General features: G+C 33.8%; 1 protein-coding gene across 2 annotated transcripts in view; it reads right to left on the reverse strand.

The window, feature by feature from the left end:
• Nucleotides 1–16,390, reverse strand: part of ASXL3 (ASXL transcriptional regulator 3) — a 137,364-nt gene that overhangs the window by 14,584 nt on the left and 106,390 nt on the right. Inside the window, exons 8-10 of one of the 2 annotated variants that reach the window (XM_058176925.1) lie at nucleotides 13,200–13,363; nucleotides 1,401–1,497; nucleotides 438–543 (exon numbers count right to left, since the gene is read on the reverse strand). In XM_058176925.1, the coding sequence (XP_058032908.1) occupies nucleotides 438–543; nucleotides 1,401–1,497; nucleotides 13,200–13,363 (367 nt within the window). Of the gene's footprint in view, nucleotides 1–437; nucleotides 544–1,400; nucleotides 1,498–13,199; nucleotides 13,364–16,390 lie in introns of those variants that run through there. The other variant, XM_058176926.1, reaches the window with a different exon arrangement.

Here is a 16,390-nt window from a genome sequence, read left to right on the forward strand (position 1 = left end):
AGTCAATACCCTAGTAAAGGATTTTATGAGGGAAAAACAAGTACTGAAATAATTTTTGTGATTATATTTACCTAATTTTATTACTTTTGATTCCTTCTGAAATTTGATTCTTTCTGAAGGTTAAAAAAGGATAGGATTTACTATTCATATTCAGTCTGTATTATATTGTCTCTATTTGAATTTAATGTTTAATATATTTGGGAAAAGGTTTGGTGAAATTTTAGATTACTTATTAGTGTTTAAAATAGGAAGTTGAGAAATTGAAAAAATAAATCCAAGGAAATTTTAGCAATTCCAATAGGAACTAAAATAATTGGTAAATTTATTAGGCACTTTTTAAAACTAAAATTTAGATTTCATGAAAGGCAAATGTATTTGTTAATAGCTATGCACATTATTACATATCTGAGGACATTTTTTTTCTCTTTTATACTTACTTTTCTCCATAAAATCTTTCAAAGAACTTCTCTTTCCAGGGTTCTGTTTTCTTTTCCTTTTCAATTTCTTGCCTGATGCGCAACTGCATCTCAGGTGTAAATTCTCCTAAAAGATACAAGAAATGGAAGATCCAAAGAATTAATCTAGGGGTGCAACTGAGTTTTGTGTAGTGCAGGAATTTCTGCAGGCGACCCGTTATACAAATGCTGTGCTAAAGTTGTTTGGCCAACTGTGCTCTAAGGTTTCAAAATTTAGACAAGTGTCAAAGATTTTTTGCACATTGTGAAGCACGATCAACATTGCTTTCCTAAACATCATGCAGTTCCTGTGCTCTGCTAGCTACTGCTTGAGAAGCCTCCATCTTCGCGCAGCAGCTTTTCATGAGGCATGGATGGTTGAAATTTTCCCCTATTGCAAATAGTGGTCCAATATTCAATCCAAAATTTGTATCCAAACTTCAAAACTCAATCCAAAATTAATTTGAGAGAAACCTATGCTAAACCTATGGTACTTGTAGTGCTGTTTTTAGTATTTCTAGAGTGTATTGGTGGGATTTAGTCACATGCATTTAGGTTTCCAAAGCTGACACTGATGAAAATGCTTGTTCATATTTTAAGTGAAAGTATCCAATGGTAATCTGTTGTGAGGCATAAGAGACAGATGTGCTTAACACAACTGGAAGATGATCTAGTGTACATAGTTTTGAAATCTTGCCACTTTACATAATATCAATTTCATTTTTTAGTTTTCTATCCCGCCTTTCCTCCAGGAGCTCAAAGCAGCGTTAGCGCACTCTGTCCCCAATTTTTCTCCACAACAATTGTGCAAGGTACATTGGGTTGAGAGAGAATAAAATATTAAAAGTATTGAAATGAATGTTTTCCTGGCTGTGACATAAGACGGGATCTCTTTACGGAGGGAAAAACACTATTGGTTAAATCTAGTAACAAGTAGAAAATTACCTTCTGCCAATCGCTGTTTCCACCCTTGTGCTGCATATGCAAAGAATTCATTATTTAGAGCGGAACTACTGAGGCGCAAAACTCCATCACTTCCCATCTAGAAAATAAGCCGATGGTAGCAGAAGACACTGTCAGAGATTGCTTCAACTAAGAGTACATAAGAAGAGAGCTCCAATCATGTGAAATGGGGAAGGATAGAAAGTAGGAATAACATAGGGAATAATTTGCTATTATTAAATACGGTAGCATTTTCATTATAGTCATCAAATTAAATGCAAGTGGCCTAATCCAACATGAGTGTGCCTATAATAATGTTCTGTTGATTATGATATTGGAATCCTATGCATGTTTACGTGGAAATGGTTACGTCCATTCTGTTCAATGGGCCTAATTTTCTAATAATGATGCAATCTTTGTTTATGATCTAACAGCAAATCAAAGAAATACTTTTGAGATGTAACAAACAATAGCAAGATTGGAAATATTAATTGATGTCCAATATTTCTCATCTCTTAAAAAAAGGGTACACTTTTAGTTAGCAAGAAATTATTAGACCAACAATATGTCCAAGCTTCATACAGAGTTAAGAAATAAGTAAACTAATGCATTATTTCACAGAACTGCAGTGTGTAGGATTCAAAGCTAATAAAACAATATATTACTAGGATTGTGACCCTTTCTTCAATCTCGTTTCTAATGATGACATGAGACGAATGCAGTGGATGACTTGCAATGGAGATAAAATAGATACATTACGAGTGTGAGCAACCTTTTTCTTGGCTAGATGAGGGCTTACATTTTTTGAATCTTGAAGTCTACAGTCTGCATTCACAATATTATGTTAGAGTTTGCAGAGTGAATAGCAACTAGGTATGGTTAAGAAAAACCAAAATAAGAAGTAGCAGTTTTTGCTTCTAGCTTCCTCCATTCATCTTCAATCTCTTTTTATATTAAGAGTTGGAAGTCAGTTAACATTTTACACTAGAAACATTTGAAACATGAAAGTATCCATTTTTCACCAAGTAAAGTTCCACACTTCTCATGATCTAATTTAAATACATTAAATAAAATATATTGCTTCCAAAAGGAATAATAGACAAAAAAATCTGTCAGTTAAAGTTATTGTTATGAGCTTCTTGTAAGACTTCTGCTCAGAATCAATCATTACATCAGAATGTTTTTAAATCTTTAGAACATGTATTGTATAAATTAAAGAATTAAAGAAAAAGAAAACTAAAAATTTCTAAATAGACAATTCAATAGTCTATGTTACAAAGAGGGCACAATTAACCATGAAAATTAAATTATTTGGAGGAACATGCCAATAAAGTACTTTTGAAATACACTATTAATTTTTACAGTTCTCAAGAAATGCTATCTAATAGAAACAATGCTTTAATGAGCCAGAACAACAATTGTTTTTGAAAGTTATTTTCTTCTTCTTTTGGGTTTGGAAATCTGATTTTGTCCAATTAAACACAATGAAATTACTATTTGCCAGGCTTGCACTTTCTGAAGATTTGCACCAAAAAGATTAACTTTTTAAAAAAAAATTAAAAGGGGAAAACATATTTGATAGAACCCACCAGTTATTTTCATAAGCCAGTAAAATCTCAAACCTTAGTAAATATTAACTTTTTTATAACTGGAATACATATTATACCATGCAAACATTCATTTTATAAAACTTCAATTCTTTATGATTTCCTAAAAGAATACACTATTTTACAGATGATCAAATTTTCTGTATAGCTAATATCTTAAGAAGCATTCAACCAGTTAAATCTATTATCTGTTTGACTCCCTGCAGCTCAATCCAATATTACCATTACTGTTTTATAAAGCTATCACTTAACCTTTCTACATAATTGATAAGCAGAAATATTTCTCAAATAAAAGATCCAGTTATTATAGGTTGTAATTCTATAGTTAATATAAGCAGAAATACTGTAGACATTACATTACTTGATTATACTACAGTAGTAAAACTTTAGCTTTATAACATCAAAGGCTTACTTTACTAAATTAACATTTTATCATCCAATATTGATTTCCCATTTTAAAGGACAGTATTAAATTGTTATTGCCTTTTAGAAATTTGTGAGGAAAAGATTATTTTAGACCCTTTCTTGCAGACATTTAAGAGGAAGGTATCATGAAGAAAATGATTAACTATAATGTTTTTTAGAAATGTAATAATCATTTAATCAATTTATATTTAAGAGAGTCTATAAAATAAAGCTGAATCTTTACCATTCCATCACTTATCAGTTTGGTCAAATCTCATAGGAGTCTGTTTTTCAATGTGTAAAATATGATTCCATTCATATCCAAATATGGTCATTAAAATTTTGACTTTAACCCAATGTATCTTTTGAGGCATGAAATAATCTGGAGTCTGAGATTTTAGCTTTTTCTAAATTATATGAATTAAATACACTATCAAAGAAAGATTGTGGCAGTCAGAAGATTCAAATATGTAATGAGTGCTAACAAATTAATTGAAAAATGTTCAGAGCCAAAAATCCACACACTGTAAGTAATTTAGAAAGGTCACTGAAAACTGCGCCATAAATTACATTCCAGTAGAAATCACAACATATTCAAATATTTCAATTGAGCCAACTTCCCTAAAAGATACACTTTTTTACAAGGAAATTTAGCAGTTAGGTAAGCTTCCTTAACCAAATATGTGTATGCCATTAGTATAAATACATACTGTATGGTCACCCTTTGCACCTTGAAACACCAGAGAAACAAATACAGGCTGGAGCTTCTTTTAGGTTCAAACTCAGACTAGACTCTTTTACTATTCTGCAATGGGGAAATTCAGATTCTTAAATTCTCCTATTTTGCCATAGGAATAGAGGTTTAATAATCCTGACGCATACAATATCAACTATCATACAGGGATGCATCAATGCTTAAACTATTGTATACAATGCCAAAACTTCTTCAAAATAAGTGCAAGAAAATGACTGAAGTTATTTTTCAACATGGTGCACACCGGATGAGTTGACAATATGGATTACCCATAGAGTTCCAGATGAACCATTCCTTAGCTAAATGAATGGATTTTATTTGAGAAAACCAAGTGAAATGCAAAAAGGGATTAATACAGATTTTTGTGGAAAGTGGTTTAATTATATTTCTATATTTTACATTCTGAATGGGAAATGAAATGAAACATTATTTTCCAAGTGAAATTATTTGTATTGATAATATATACTGTCATTTTGTAAGTATTCTTAGTAGGATAAATGTCATGTAGTTATACATGTTATGATAAACTTATCTCAGTAATTTCAACTTCCTCTGGCTATAACCAAATGAATTTGAGGTAATATTGGGCCATATATTACCAAAGGTATGTTACAACAGAGAACTAAATGAATATGTTTCAAAATATTAAACTACAGAATCATAAGAATACACTGAGATTGGCATGGTGTCTGTGCAATAGTACAGATTTAAATCTAGTTTTGAAAATACAAAAAGTGCTTACTTACTAAGCACTTTTCATATACTAAGCCAATTCATATACTATGCATATGAACTTGATGTTCAGGTATATAAACAATGCAACTGAATACTGTAGCATAAAATGCATGTGTGATTGTTATAACACTTATCCAACTGTTATTCATGGCTAGTGAACTGATAGGTAAAATTTACTGCATCAGGTCATTACGCTATTTAAACCAACATTGTCTACTCTGAGTGATTTCTCTCTGGTGAGATTTACTGACATTTGTTGCCTTAAATATTTTCCTTTAAAGTCTTGAATTCTGCTTATAAATCTGTGTTTGTCCTAAATTATAACCCCCAAACTGCAACTGAATAATGCTGCTGTTGCGACACAATTGCAAGGTAACCTAGTTTTATATTCTATAAATTATATTTTATATACAGAGGTTGTGTAAACAAATCCCAGTGTGTTAAAGACTAGAAAGTATGTAAACAGTGTGTCTAAGAAAAACTGCAGGTAATCAAGAATATCTTCCCAAGAGAAGCAAAAGAAAATTGGACTGCAAACCAATTTCTTAAATGTAACAGCAGCAATTCAGAAAAGTACAAGCAAAGGATCCATCAGCTTACTGGAAGAACAGGTTACTATTTGTAACAAGCAGAGGAAGAGGGAGTGGGGAGAAGTGCAGGAATAAAGAAAATAAAGCTTTTTTCTGCATATTTTGGGTTGCAGCCAACAGCTTAAAATAATTTTTCATTATAGTAACTGAGAGATTTTTTTTATTAAAAAGGGATATAAATAAATGTTCTCCATTACCCAACCATAAAAGTATTTAAAAAGTTGACACCTCATTTTTCTAATGGAAAATTAGGCATTAATCATGTCCTAGACTCTTTTTTGGAAACTATAACATCTATCCATTACATTAATTCATACTATGGCAAACTAAAAATATATCAATTTTATTTCTAAATTTAGACTCTATAATCAAGACCTTTTCTGCTTTGCTAGCTGATAGCAATATCCCAATAGACAACATCTTACTAGCTTCCAAACTCAAGGGTTAGAGATAGAAGATGATGTGCAACCCATTCCTCAACCTTCTGATCTTGCCTTAAGTGTCATCAGGGTAAAGAAAAAAGAAAAAAAAAGAAAGAACTATTATTTTAGGTTGTTTTAGATCAAGAGTGGCTATTGATCCTGGGAGAATGTGTGAGAAGCCTCTGGAGATCAAAACTGGAAGCACAGTATTTGAGATAAGAAATCTAAGAAATTTAATATCAAATGGTCAGGGAAGTAAAAGATCACATATTTGGAAAGATATAAACCATTTTGGAAGGGCACAAGAGATGAAACAGATATCATTGAGTATATTATGAGAAATACAAGAGTCAACTAAAGATTTTTTTAAAAAATTTTCCATGTTAGCAGATAATTAATTTAGCTGAGTTCGTCATTGCAGGGTAGAACATTTCATGGACTTCATCTTTAATGGGAAAGTGAGCAGCCTTTTCATTAATTTATTTAATTCATCTCTGGATGTTTCAGCAAATTTGTGAAAAAGAAACGGGTAGGTCAAAATTTAGAAGGATAATAAAGGTTAGAGTGGCAGTCAGGCCAGAAATACTTTTATATTTTTTTTTAAAAATATACAGATTTGGGTCTGATAAGAAAAACAGATCTAAGAATTTTTCCACTATTATTTCATGGTTTATAAACATCTATGTTTAAAAAGAATTTGGGTCAATAAGGAACATCTGAATCTTCTTGGTCTTCTAAAGGTCAGAGATATAGAAAAATGGCAAAAAAGAAAGATCATATGTTCTCTTATTTGTTTCATTATAGAACTTTGATCTGGAAGGGTTATTTATGCTTTGATTTGTAGACTAACTTTTCACCAGGAGCTCAGCATCAATAGTTGTCTTTTTTATTTTGATAGCTTCAGCTTATGTATTTTTCAAGGACAGCTTGCTTTAGGCACAATATTTTATATGATAGCAGCTAGGAATCCATAAATGCCTTGGTCTATATACCCGTTGAGTTTAGTTTAAAAGTATCGCCTGTGGTTGTTGAATTGAAATTGAAACGCTCTATCACAGAAAAAGTGGGACTGGGAAATTGGACTGTTCATTCATTCATTTTCTGTCTTTCTGTTGATAGGCACTCAATTTGATTCTGTCTATAATGTACTCTTTGTAATTCTCAGTATTAGACTGGAGTTCTAGAATTACAGGTAATATTGCCGGATGGAGATTACTGGATATAAGTAATCCCCATTTAACAAGAACTTTGGGTTGGCATAAGCCAGGTGTGGTCAACCTTTTTATACCTACCACCCACTTTTGTATCTCTGTTAGTAGTAAAATTTTCTAACCGCCCACCAGTTCCACAGTAATGCACCGTGTATCATCATCTGTGCATGCCTCTCGTGCATCGTGGATTGGGTTTGTGGGGGGAGCACCGGCTACCAATTCTGCTTGTCTGTTACAGCTGGGTGGTGTGGGGGGAGATGCGCAAACTGTTCTGGGACGAGGCTCTTTTGTTTGCGGTCGCATTATAGCGCCATTTGGTTTCACTTACATAACACAAACTAAACTTATGCGCGGGCAATACAAATAGTATATTTTCAGAAATTTAAATTGTCACGGGGAATTTTATGAAAACCTAATTAAAATAATGCTATGATTTAAAAAAAAAAAATCAATTAAATTAAAAAAAGGAAAGTGCTTCAGTATCGGACAAAACCCCTACCGCCCACCATGAAAGCTGAAATGCCCACTAGTGGGCGGTAGGGACCAGGTTGACTACAACTAGATAAGCGAACCAAGACAGAGAGAGAGAAAAAGAAAGAGAGAACAAGAGCGAGAGAGAGAGACTAAGAAGATTGCTGGTTGTTGCTGTCTCATTTAGATAAAATTTTGTCATTCAATGAACCCATTGTTTGTTAAGAGGCATATTTTTGCCATAAACCAAAACCAAAAGACCATAAATTGTGGTCATGAGATTGCAGGTTGCTGTAGATAATGTGGGCTGACTGATAAACGCCTAAAATACAGTCACATGACTATAGGCAGGTAGGCATCAGAACTTCGAACTTAGGTCACAAGTAGCTTTTTGGGGAATCTATCGTAACTTCAAACAATCATTAAGTCACCAATTGTAAATGAAGGACCACCTGTAATGGAAACACACACACACACACACACACACACACACAGAGACAAACACTAGAGGGGAAGAGACGATTACTGCAGCAACTTGCAGAAAAAGAAATTACACTAGGTTTGCTTCAGAAAATGTTTGAGCAACTGGGTAATAAGTAAGTTGCATCACTTGATTCTAAATTGACAGCATCTGAAAAAAATGGTGAAAGATTTGTAAAGATGAAAGAGAATGTGAAAGAATAAATTAGTATGATGAAAATCTCTGTAAAACTGAAAAAGAAAACTGAAAGGGGAGATCCTGAATTAGGTGCTACAAATAGCAATAGCAATAGCACTTAGACTTATATACCGCTTCACAGTGCTTTACAGCCCTCTCTAAGCAGTTTACAGAATCAGCATATTGCCCCCAACAATTTGGTTCTTCATTTTACCAACCTCGGAAGAATGGAAGGCTGAGACAACCGAGCCTGGTGGGATTTGAACTGCAAAATTGCAGTCAGCTGGCAGACAGCAGAAGTAGCCTGCAGTACTGCACTCTAACCACTGTGCCACCAAGGCTCCAATTTTTTAAAAAATAGCTTGTTGTGGATTACAAATGCTTATGGTGGAATACAAATGGAGCAAATTCCCCTCAAAAGAGAAATTAAATTAAAATTAAATATGGAATTGTTTTGTATATAAATCCTCAACTAAAAGCAGAACTTGTATTGACTGATGAGCATGGTATATTTGTTAGGCTGGAAGTTAATATGCATGGAACTAAGACTTTGACACTGGGAATTTATGCCCCAAATGAAGACAAACTATTGTTTTACAAATGGAGAAAGTAATATATTTTGCTTCTGAAAATTAGTGTTTGATGGAGGATTGGAATGGAGTGATCGGCCCACAACTGGACAGAACTTCTGAGAAAAATATAAACATCAGTCAAAGCAAGTTATCAAAGTTTGATTTGATGGACAACTTATGGCTGGTTGATATATGGAGATAGAAAAATGGCAATTCAAGAAATTATGCCTATTTTTCTGAAAGATAATAGATTCTTTTCAAGAATAGACATGATTTGGATTTCAAAGAAATTGGCTACTAATGTATATCCACAAAGGAACAAGATTTGATTTTAATAAGAAGCTATAAGTCCAAGTAGTTCACAACAATTTCAGCTGACAAACTGAAAGTAATTTTGCAAAAATTTATTCATGAGGATCAATTTGGGTTTTTATCTAAAAATCAATTAAAGGACTGTGTTTATAAACGGATTGGATATTTTGGAGTATTTTGAGAACATAATAAAAAAAAACTATCTGTATTGATCGGCTAGGGATGTGGTGGCTCAGTGGCTAAGACACTGAGCTTATCGATCGAAAGGTTGGCAGTTCAGCGGTTCAAATCCCTAGTGCCGTGAACGGGGTGAGCTCCCGTTACTTGTCCCAGCTTCTGCCAACCTAGCAGTTCAAAAGCACATAAAAAATGCAAGTGGAAAAATAGGGACCACCTTTGGTGGGAAGGTAACAGCGTTCCATGAGCCTTTGGCATTTAGTCATACTGGCCACATGACCATGGAGACCTCTTTGGACAGCACTGGCTCTTTGGCTCTGAAACGGAGATGAGCACTGCCCTCTAGAGTCGGGAACGACTAGCACATATGTGCGAGGGGAACCTTTACCTTTTATTTATCTTCTAAGATGCAGAAAACAATTGAACTTGGGCTTCAAATAATACAGGGATGTTCACTGTCTCTTCTCTTCTTTATTTTGATTCTTGAAATACTGAATATAGATATTAGACAAGATGAGGGAATTGTGGGAGTAAAGATTTTAATAAAACGTATAAATTAAGGACTTTTGTAGATTATTTGAAGTTGGTTATGAAAGATCCTTTAAAGAGATAATAATAATAATGGCAAATTAAAAGATTTTGATGCATTATTAGGTTTCAAGATTAATAAACAAAATAGGAAGATGTTAACAAGAACTGTGAAACTGGAAGATCAAACCGAATTGATGAATAAAATGGGTTTTAAGATAGACAGGAAGGTAAAATATCTGAGTATCACTATGACAAATATGAATTGTATGTTATTTCAAAATAATTATGTTAAGACATGGAATGAAGATAAAAGGTTCTTTAAGATGGGAAGAATTACAACTGTCATTGCTGGGAAGAATTTCTGTGATAAAAATAAATCTCTTCTGTAGAATGATGTTTTTGTTTCAGACAATATCTGACAACTGATGCACCATTTAAACAATGGCAGAAAGATATTACTAAATTTGTGTGGCAGGGGAAAGAGCCATAGGTTAAATATAAGATGTTATAAAATGCAAAAGAAATGTTTATCTGATTTGAAATTGTATTTTGCAGCTTGTTGTTCGACTTGAATGAAAGACTGGATGTTACTGAGAAATCAAAAGTTTTGGAACTAGAAAGACATGACCTAAGATTTGAGTGGTGTGGATAATTTGTGACATGACAAAGTCAGGGCAATGTGGATTTTAAAAACCATTATGTCAGATGTGCCATATTAAGAATATGGAATAGATAGAAACCCAGATTATGCCCAAAAACACCTTTGTGGATCTCGGCACAAGAAGCATCTTATATACAATGGCAAATACAAATGGCTAACTTATTGTGAGATACCAGAATTTTGTGAAGGAGAATATAAAATGAAATCAAGAGAAAAACTGATGAGAGAGAACTGATACAGCCATAGAAAATAAAGAAGATAAAATACTCTTAAGACTTTAGAATTCAAATGGAGAAGTACACCTGCCACATCACATCCCTGGCTTTAACAATTGTTGATAAGAAAGGCAAAAAAAGTCTGGATAGTGGACATGGCAGTACTTGGAGGAAGCAGAAGGGAAGAGAAATAACTAGGGAAAATTCACAAAATACAAAGACCTGTAAGTAAAAGTAGAACTACGATAAACAAAAGCAAAGATAGCACCAACAGGATGGAATCTTGAGTGCAATCCCAAAACCAATAGAACACCACTTGAACCCCATCAGCATTCACAAAATCACCGTCAGTCAATTGCAAAAGGCAGCTTTACTTGGGACTGTTTATATCCTGTGACAATACTTTTAACATCATTAAACAAAAACATCTGTCTATCCCAAGTTCTTGGGAAGAACTTGATAGGTGGACAAACATGCCAAATCAATCTAAACATTTGGCTGACTGTGCCACCAATCAAAATTATAACTGTTATTTATATATAATTTATATGCCATCCAACTTCCAATGATTCTGAAAAATCTACTGAATAGTAACAGAGCAGTAGCAATGAATGGGGCATGCAATAGAAATGACACTATTTGGAAATAATCAGCCAAGCATGGAGGAGGAATCAGACAGGAAATTAGCCTCGAATCACTGCATAGCCTCCAAGAGATCCAAGACTCAAACACACACATACAGTCCTCAACTCCATGGAACCTTATCTTTCTGTTTCCAAGGTAATATAAACAGTCTAGGCAGATTTCTTGTATTATAGGCAGAATACAATAAAGTAGCTAACTTGAACTATACAGGTACTGATCTGGTCACTTGTGCCTGACACGTGCCTCAAGGGTAGAATCACACTGTTGTAGAGTAATTGGGGAGTCACTGCATCACTCTAAAGGGACTTGTTTCTTCTTGACTGTGAAGAGAATTTATGTATCCAAAGTCAAATTCATATATCAATTGATATATTCAGGGGATGAAAACTATGGATCTAACTGTGCAAATAATTTACCAAATCTTATAACATGAGAGCTGGGGATAAAAAAATCCCTGCAGTGGCAGTCTCTTTTGCCTTCTTGATCAAGACAGCTGTATAACAAAGTAGCATGAGCAGAGGACTTTTCTCTTTATCTCACTCTCATCTTAGAAGTTTCTGGAAGTATTTTATTCTATTTATTTGTTTTGGTATTAGTTTACCATTGATGTTTTCTCTTAAGTCAAGAATACTGTCATAACTGCTTGTCATTATTAAAGTCTGGTAATCTTAAGGAAAAGATCTAAGAGGATGTCATTTTCTTCCCCAGATGTGATTTAGAGATTTTCTTTTTTTAACCCCACCCACACTCCATACTTTAATTGTTCAAAATAGCACAAAAGTGATAGATACAAAGCACTGGGTAGAAATGAACCTGGATAGACATCCAGGATAAAGTCCCATGAGGGCTTTTCCTTTCTCAGTGGAAAATACAATAGGTCCATATAAGACTGATAAAAGGAATCTTAAGGACTGAACAAGAAAGTGGGATACAGCCAACTACCCTACAATACAAAAGAGCAGGGTAAAGAACAAGGGAGAGAAAGAAGCCTGCTTATGGAGTTATGTTCTAGGGGACTAGTTTGTCTACCAATTCTTTCAATATCATGAACATTGTATGGAGGCAGGACAGCATTTGGAGACTGCCTTCTTAGCCCTGGAGCAGGTCCTTTCTCCTTAAGAGACATTTTCCATTCTTGTGAAGAGAAATATTAATTTACAAATGAGCCTTCAGTTATATAGTATTCTGACAGAGTAATACCCACAAGAGGTTCACAAACTTTAAAGAAATAAATTGAAAGCTAATCACTTTGTGTCAAAAGTATACATGTCCATTGTTAATTAACGACTTTACTGATATTATAACTTGATCTAAGATTGAAAGAACCATAAAACAAACTTTTAAGAACTTATAAAAACTTGCATATCTCAAATAGCAACTTATCTAGCTTTTTATGAAACTAGTGCAATTGGTTTGCAAATATTTCCTCTCAATGAAATTAGAGAGGAGACCACTAGAGACCAAGCAGCTAAATTAAGTGGGGAGATGGACATTAAGGTTTAATGTTTATTAATGTTAAGGCTTTAGCGAAATGGGCATTAATAGATGTTTCAGATATGCCGTGAGATGAAATGACAGGAAAAGTGATTCATCTACCTTGTTTAGGTCACAAAACACAACAATCTGGAAGAGAGTTCATCTTTCTCTGTCATGGCAAAAACCGTCTGCTGGACCTTTTCATCTAAAACATACTCCCTGATTTTTCAGTTACTGCCCATCAGAGCAATTTCCATAACTTACATGTTGTGCAGAAACACTCATGTCACTCAGTATTAATCAAGGTATTGAAAAAGATTTACTATGAAAGCACTGTGAAGTACATTTTTTTTTACTCACCTGCCTATCTACTTCTGGAAGTAAAAGCAGGAGGTATTGTTGGAAATGCTGAGGTAATGAAAGAAATGTGTGTTTGTTTATTAAAGCCCTCAAGTTGGTATTCACAAGAATAGATCCTGGTGTTTCTATATCAATGTCCTCGGCTTTGGTCCATTTCAAGTGTCCTGAATTAAACAAATAAGAACACATTTAACTCTATCACAAATAAAGGAAGGGATAGCTACATTTAATAAGTAAAATTCAAAACATTTACATTTCATATAGTATAGCAGATGTCCGTGTTAAGGAGAAGAGCACTTTCTTTCCCAACACTTTTGAAAGCATTCTTCTATACTGTACACCCCACACTTCCTTTCATATGTGCATAGTGTTTGTGTTTCCTCTTTTCATATTATCAAAATTATATTGTCGCTTATTTTATAGAAGGAACTACGTAACTATAGAAATGAGTTAACTTCAAGTCTCATTACTTCATCAAACTATGCTGGTAAAATCAGTTGCTAAGCAAAATGTGTTAGAAACCAATAAAATGTGTTATAAACTTGCAATAAAAGCTGTTTTAAAATAGAATCCAGCAAAGATCACACTACATTATAAATTGTTCTTTGTACACTTTCATGAAGGAACTAAAGCCTCTAACACACTGTAGTTATGAATTAATCTTTTTTTAAAATCTACATTTTCATCTTTGAGTTAGTAAAGTAAGAATCAATGAGAAATAGAAGACAAAACAGGATACTGGAGGTCAATAATCCATTACAGACTGTGTTGCCGAAATAACTTTGGATTTTATGACAATGGTCTAAGTAACCTTCATGAAAAACAGCTAGAGTAGGTACCCTTGAGGTGCACTCGGAGGCTTCAGTTGGTCCAGAATGCAGCTGCGCAGGTGATAGAGGGAGTTCCACGTAGCTCCCATGTAACACCTCTCCTGCGCAGACTGCACTGGCTACCTGTTGCCTTTCGGGTGCATTTCAAGGTTTTGGTTACCACAAAAAGAAAAGCAGGAGGCCAGAATGAAACTTAAGAGTATCCAGATAGTCCTGTAGCCAGTACCAGTCAAAATTTCAATTATTTCTACATTTATACATAGGAAATGGAAAATAAATAGGGAGAGGTAGGATCCTAAATTAACAAGACAAACACAAAAACTGAGACCTAATGGTTTCCACTTATGGCTGGCACCTAGCACAGAAAGCTACAATTTATTCATAAGGAACAGATCCAACAAAAACAGGGAGGGGAGTGGTAATGTATGTAAAGGAAAAATATGCTTGTGTAGAAATTCAGTAATCAAGAGCATAAATGCTCTGCTGAAAGCATTTGTACAAGAATAAAATGAGACAGAAGGGAGAAATAAAGATGATATTGAAAATTTATTAAAGATCACCTTAATTTAGTTTAGTTTATTGTCATTGCACATGGTACAATGAAATTAAATGACATCTTCAGTGTACATTGTAACTATAAAAATGAAAACACAAATATATATCCTTTACATTTTATATAATTGAAACTGAATTAGCTTAGCTGGCTGAAGATAGGGATGAAGCCTTTATATCAGATTACCAATCTTTCACAGACCAATAGCAAAGATTTTAATGACATCACCTGGGAATCTAGCTCTGCTAAAAATCAGAGATCCAGCAACTGTTTGTCCTTTCTTGATGACAATTTTATTTGTCAGAAAGTGGAAGAACAACAGACTTTGTCATCCTAGACCTAATTATCACTAGTATGAAATAATTAGTTGAAGTAGTAAAGGTGCCTGGTAGCTTTGGGAAATTGGTCATGTTATCTTTGAATTCACAATCTCCAGGGGAGGAGGTATGGAAAAGAATCAGACCATTATTTTGTATTCCAAAAGAGTAAAAGTTGATAACCTTCAAGAGAAGGCAGGTTGGAGGGAAGCAAAACAGGATTATGTCCTGAAGCCTGTGTTATTCAACATTTATAATAATGATTTGAAAGAAGGCGTTGAAGTGATAATTACCAAATTTGCAGATGATAAAAAATTGGATTGGGCGACTAATATTTCAGAGGAAAGAAAGTTTTTAAAATATCTAAACAAGACTGAGTAATGGGCTGAAGTAAACAGTGCAGAATTTAACAGTTGGAGGAAAAATATAGAACCCAAGTATAGGATGGGAGAGGCCTGATTTTGCAGTTATACCTGTGAAAAGAATCTGATTGATCTTGCCAACCACAAGTTAAAAATAGTTAGCCATATACTGAAGCTCTTAAAAGACAAATTCTATCTTGGGATTCACTAGAAGAAATATGGAGTCAATATGGAACATTGGAGTTAATTGTTTCACTCTAATCAGATCTCAATTGGAATACTGTTTGTATGCAGTTCTGGACACTATAATTCAAAAAGGATTGTGACAACTTGAAGTGAGTTCAGAGATAGGCTACCAAAATGGTGATGGGTTTTGAAAGCAAGGTCTCTGAGGAGTAGTCAAAAAATATGCTTATGTTTTACAAAAGATGTGACTGAGGGGAAACATCATAGCAGACTTTAAATGTCTGAAAATCTGTCACACAAGAATAAACTTATCCCCTACTACCTCAGAGATCAGATCCAGAAGCAATGAGCTATAAAATACAAGGAAGTAAACTGGGTATCAGAAGGAACATCATAATTATGTAAGCTGTAAATCAGTGGAACAAGCTGCCACATGAAATGTTAAGATCATTGTTATCTACACTGGAAGTAACAGGGATTGTTAAAAACAGAACTTAAAAATAAATAGAATTAAAAATCAAACATACTAAATGTTCCTAATGGCAATCTTATTTCTTGTACATTTTCCTTGTTTTAAAATATTTTTTTTAAAAGTCCTGTTTGTGCAACTCCAAAATGCAAATTAAAAGTTGGGGCTGGAGGACACAGAATCTTAAAACAAAATCAAAGTTTTGTGTCTATTAAAACCATATTTTCTCAATGATATAAACAACTCAACAAATACATTTTCTCATTTTGCTTAATTTAACTGTCAAAATAATTTATTGGCTGCACTAATTTTCCTTCTTCTGTCTTTCATAAAACTGAAGATAGCTCATATAAAATTGCAAGAACCTGAGCAGAAATGCTTAGTTTCAGCAGAATAGTGGTATCATATGCCATCAGGCTGCCTCATGAGACAATAATTCTAGTACTTAATAATAGCTAAAAATGAAGACAACAT

The sequence above is a fragment of the Ahaetulla prasina genome, chromosome 3 (genome assembly GCF_028640845.1).
Source record: "Ahaetulla prasina isolate Xishuangbanna chromosome 3, ASM2864084v1, whole genome shotgun sequence".
Taxonomy (NCBI): Eukaryota; Metazoa; Chordata; class Lepidosauria; order Squamata; family Colubridae; genus Ahaetulla; species Ahaetulla prasina.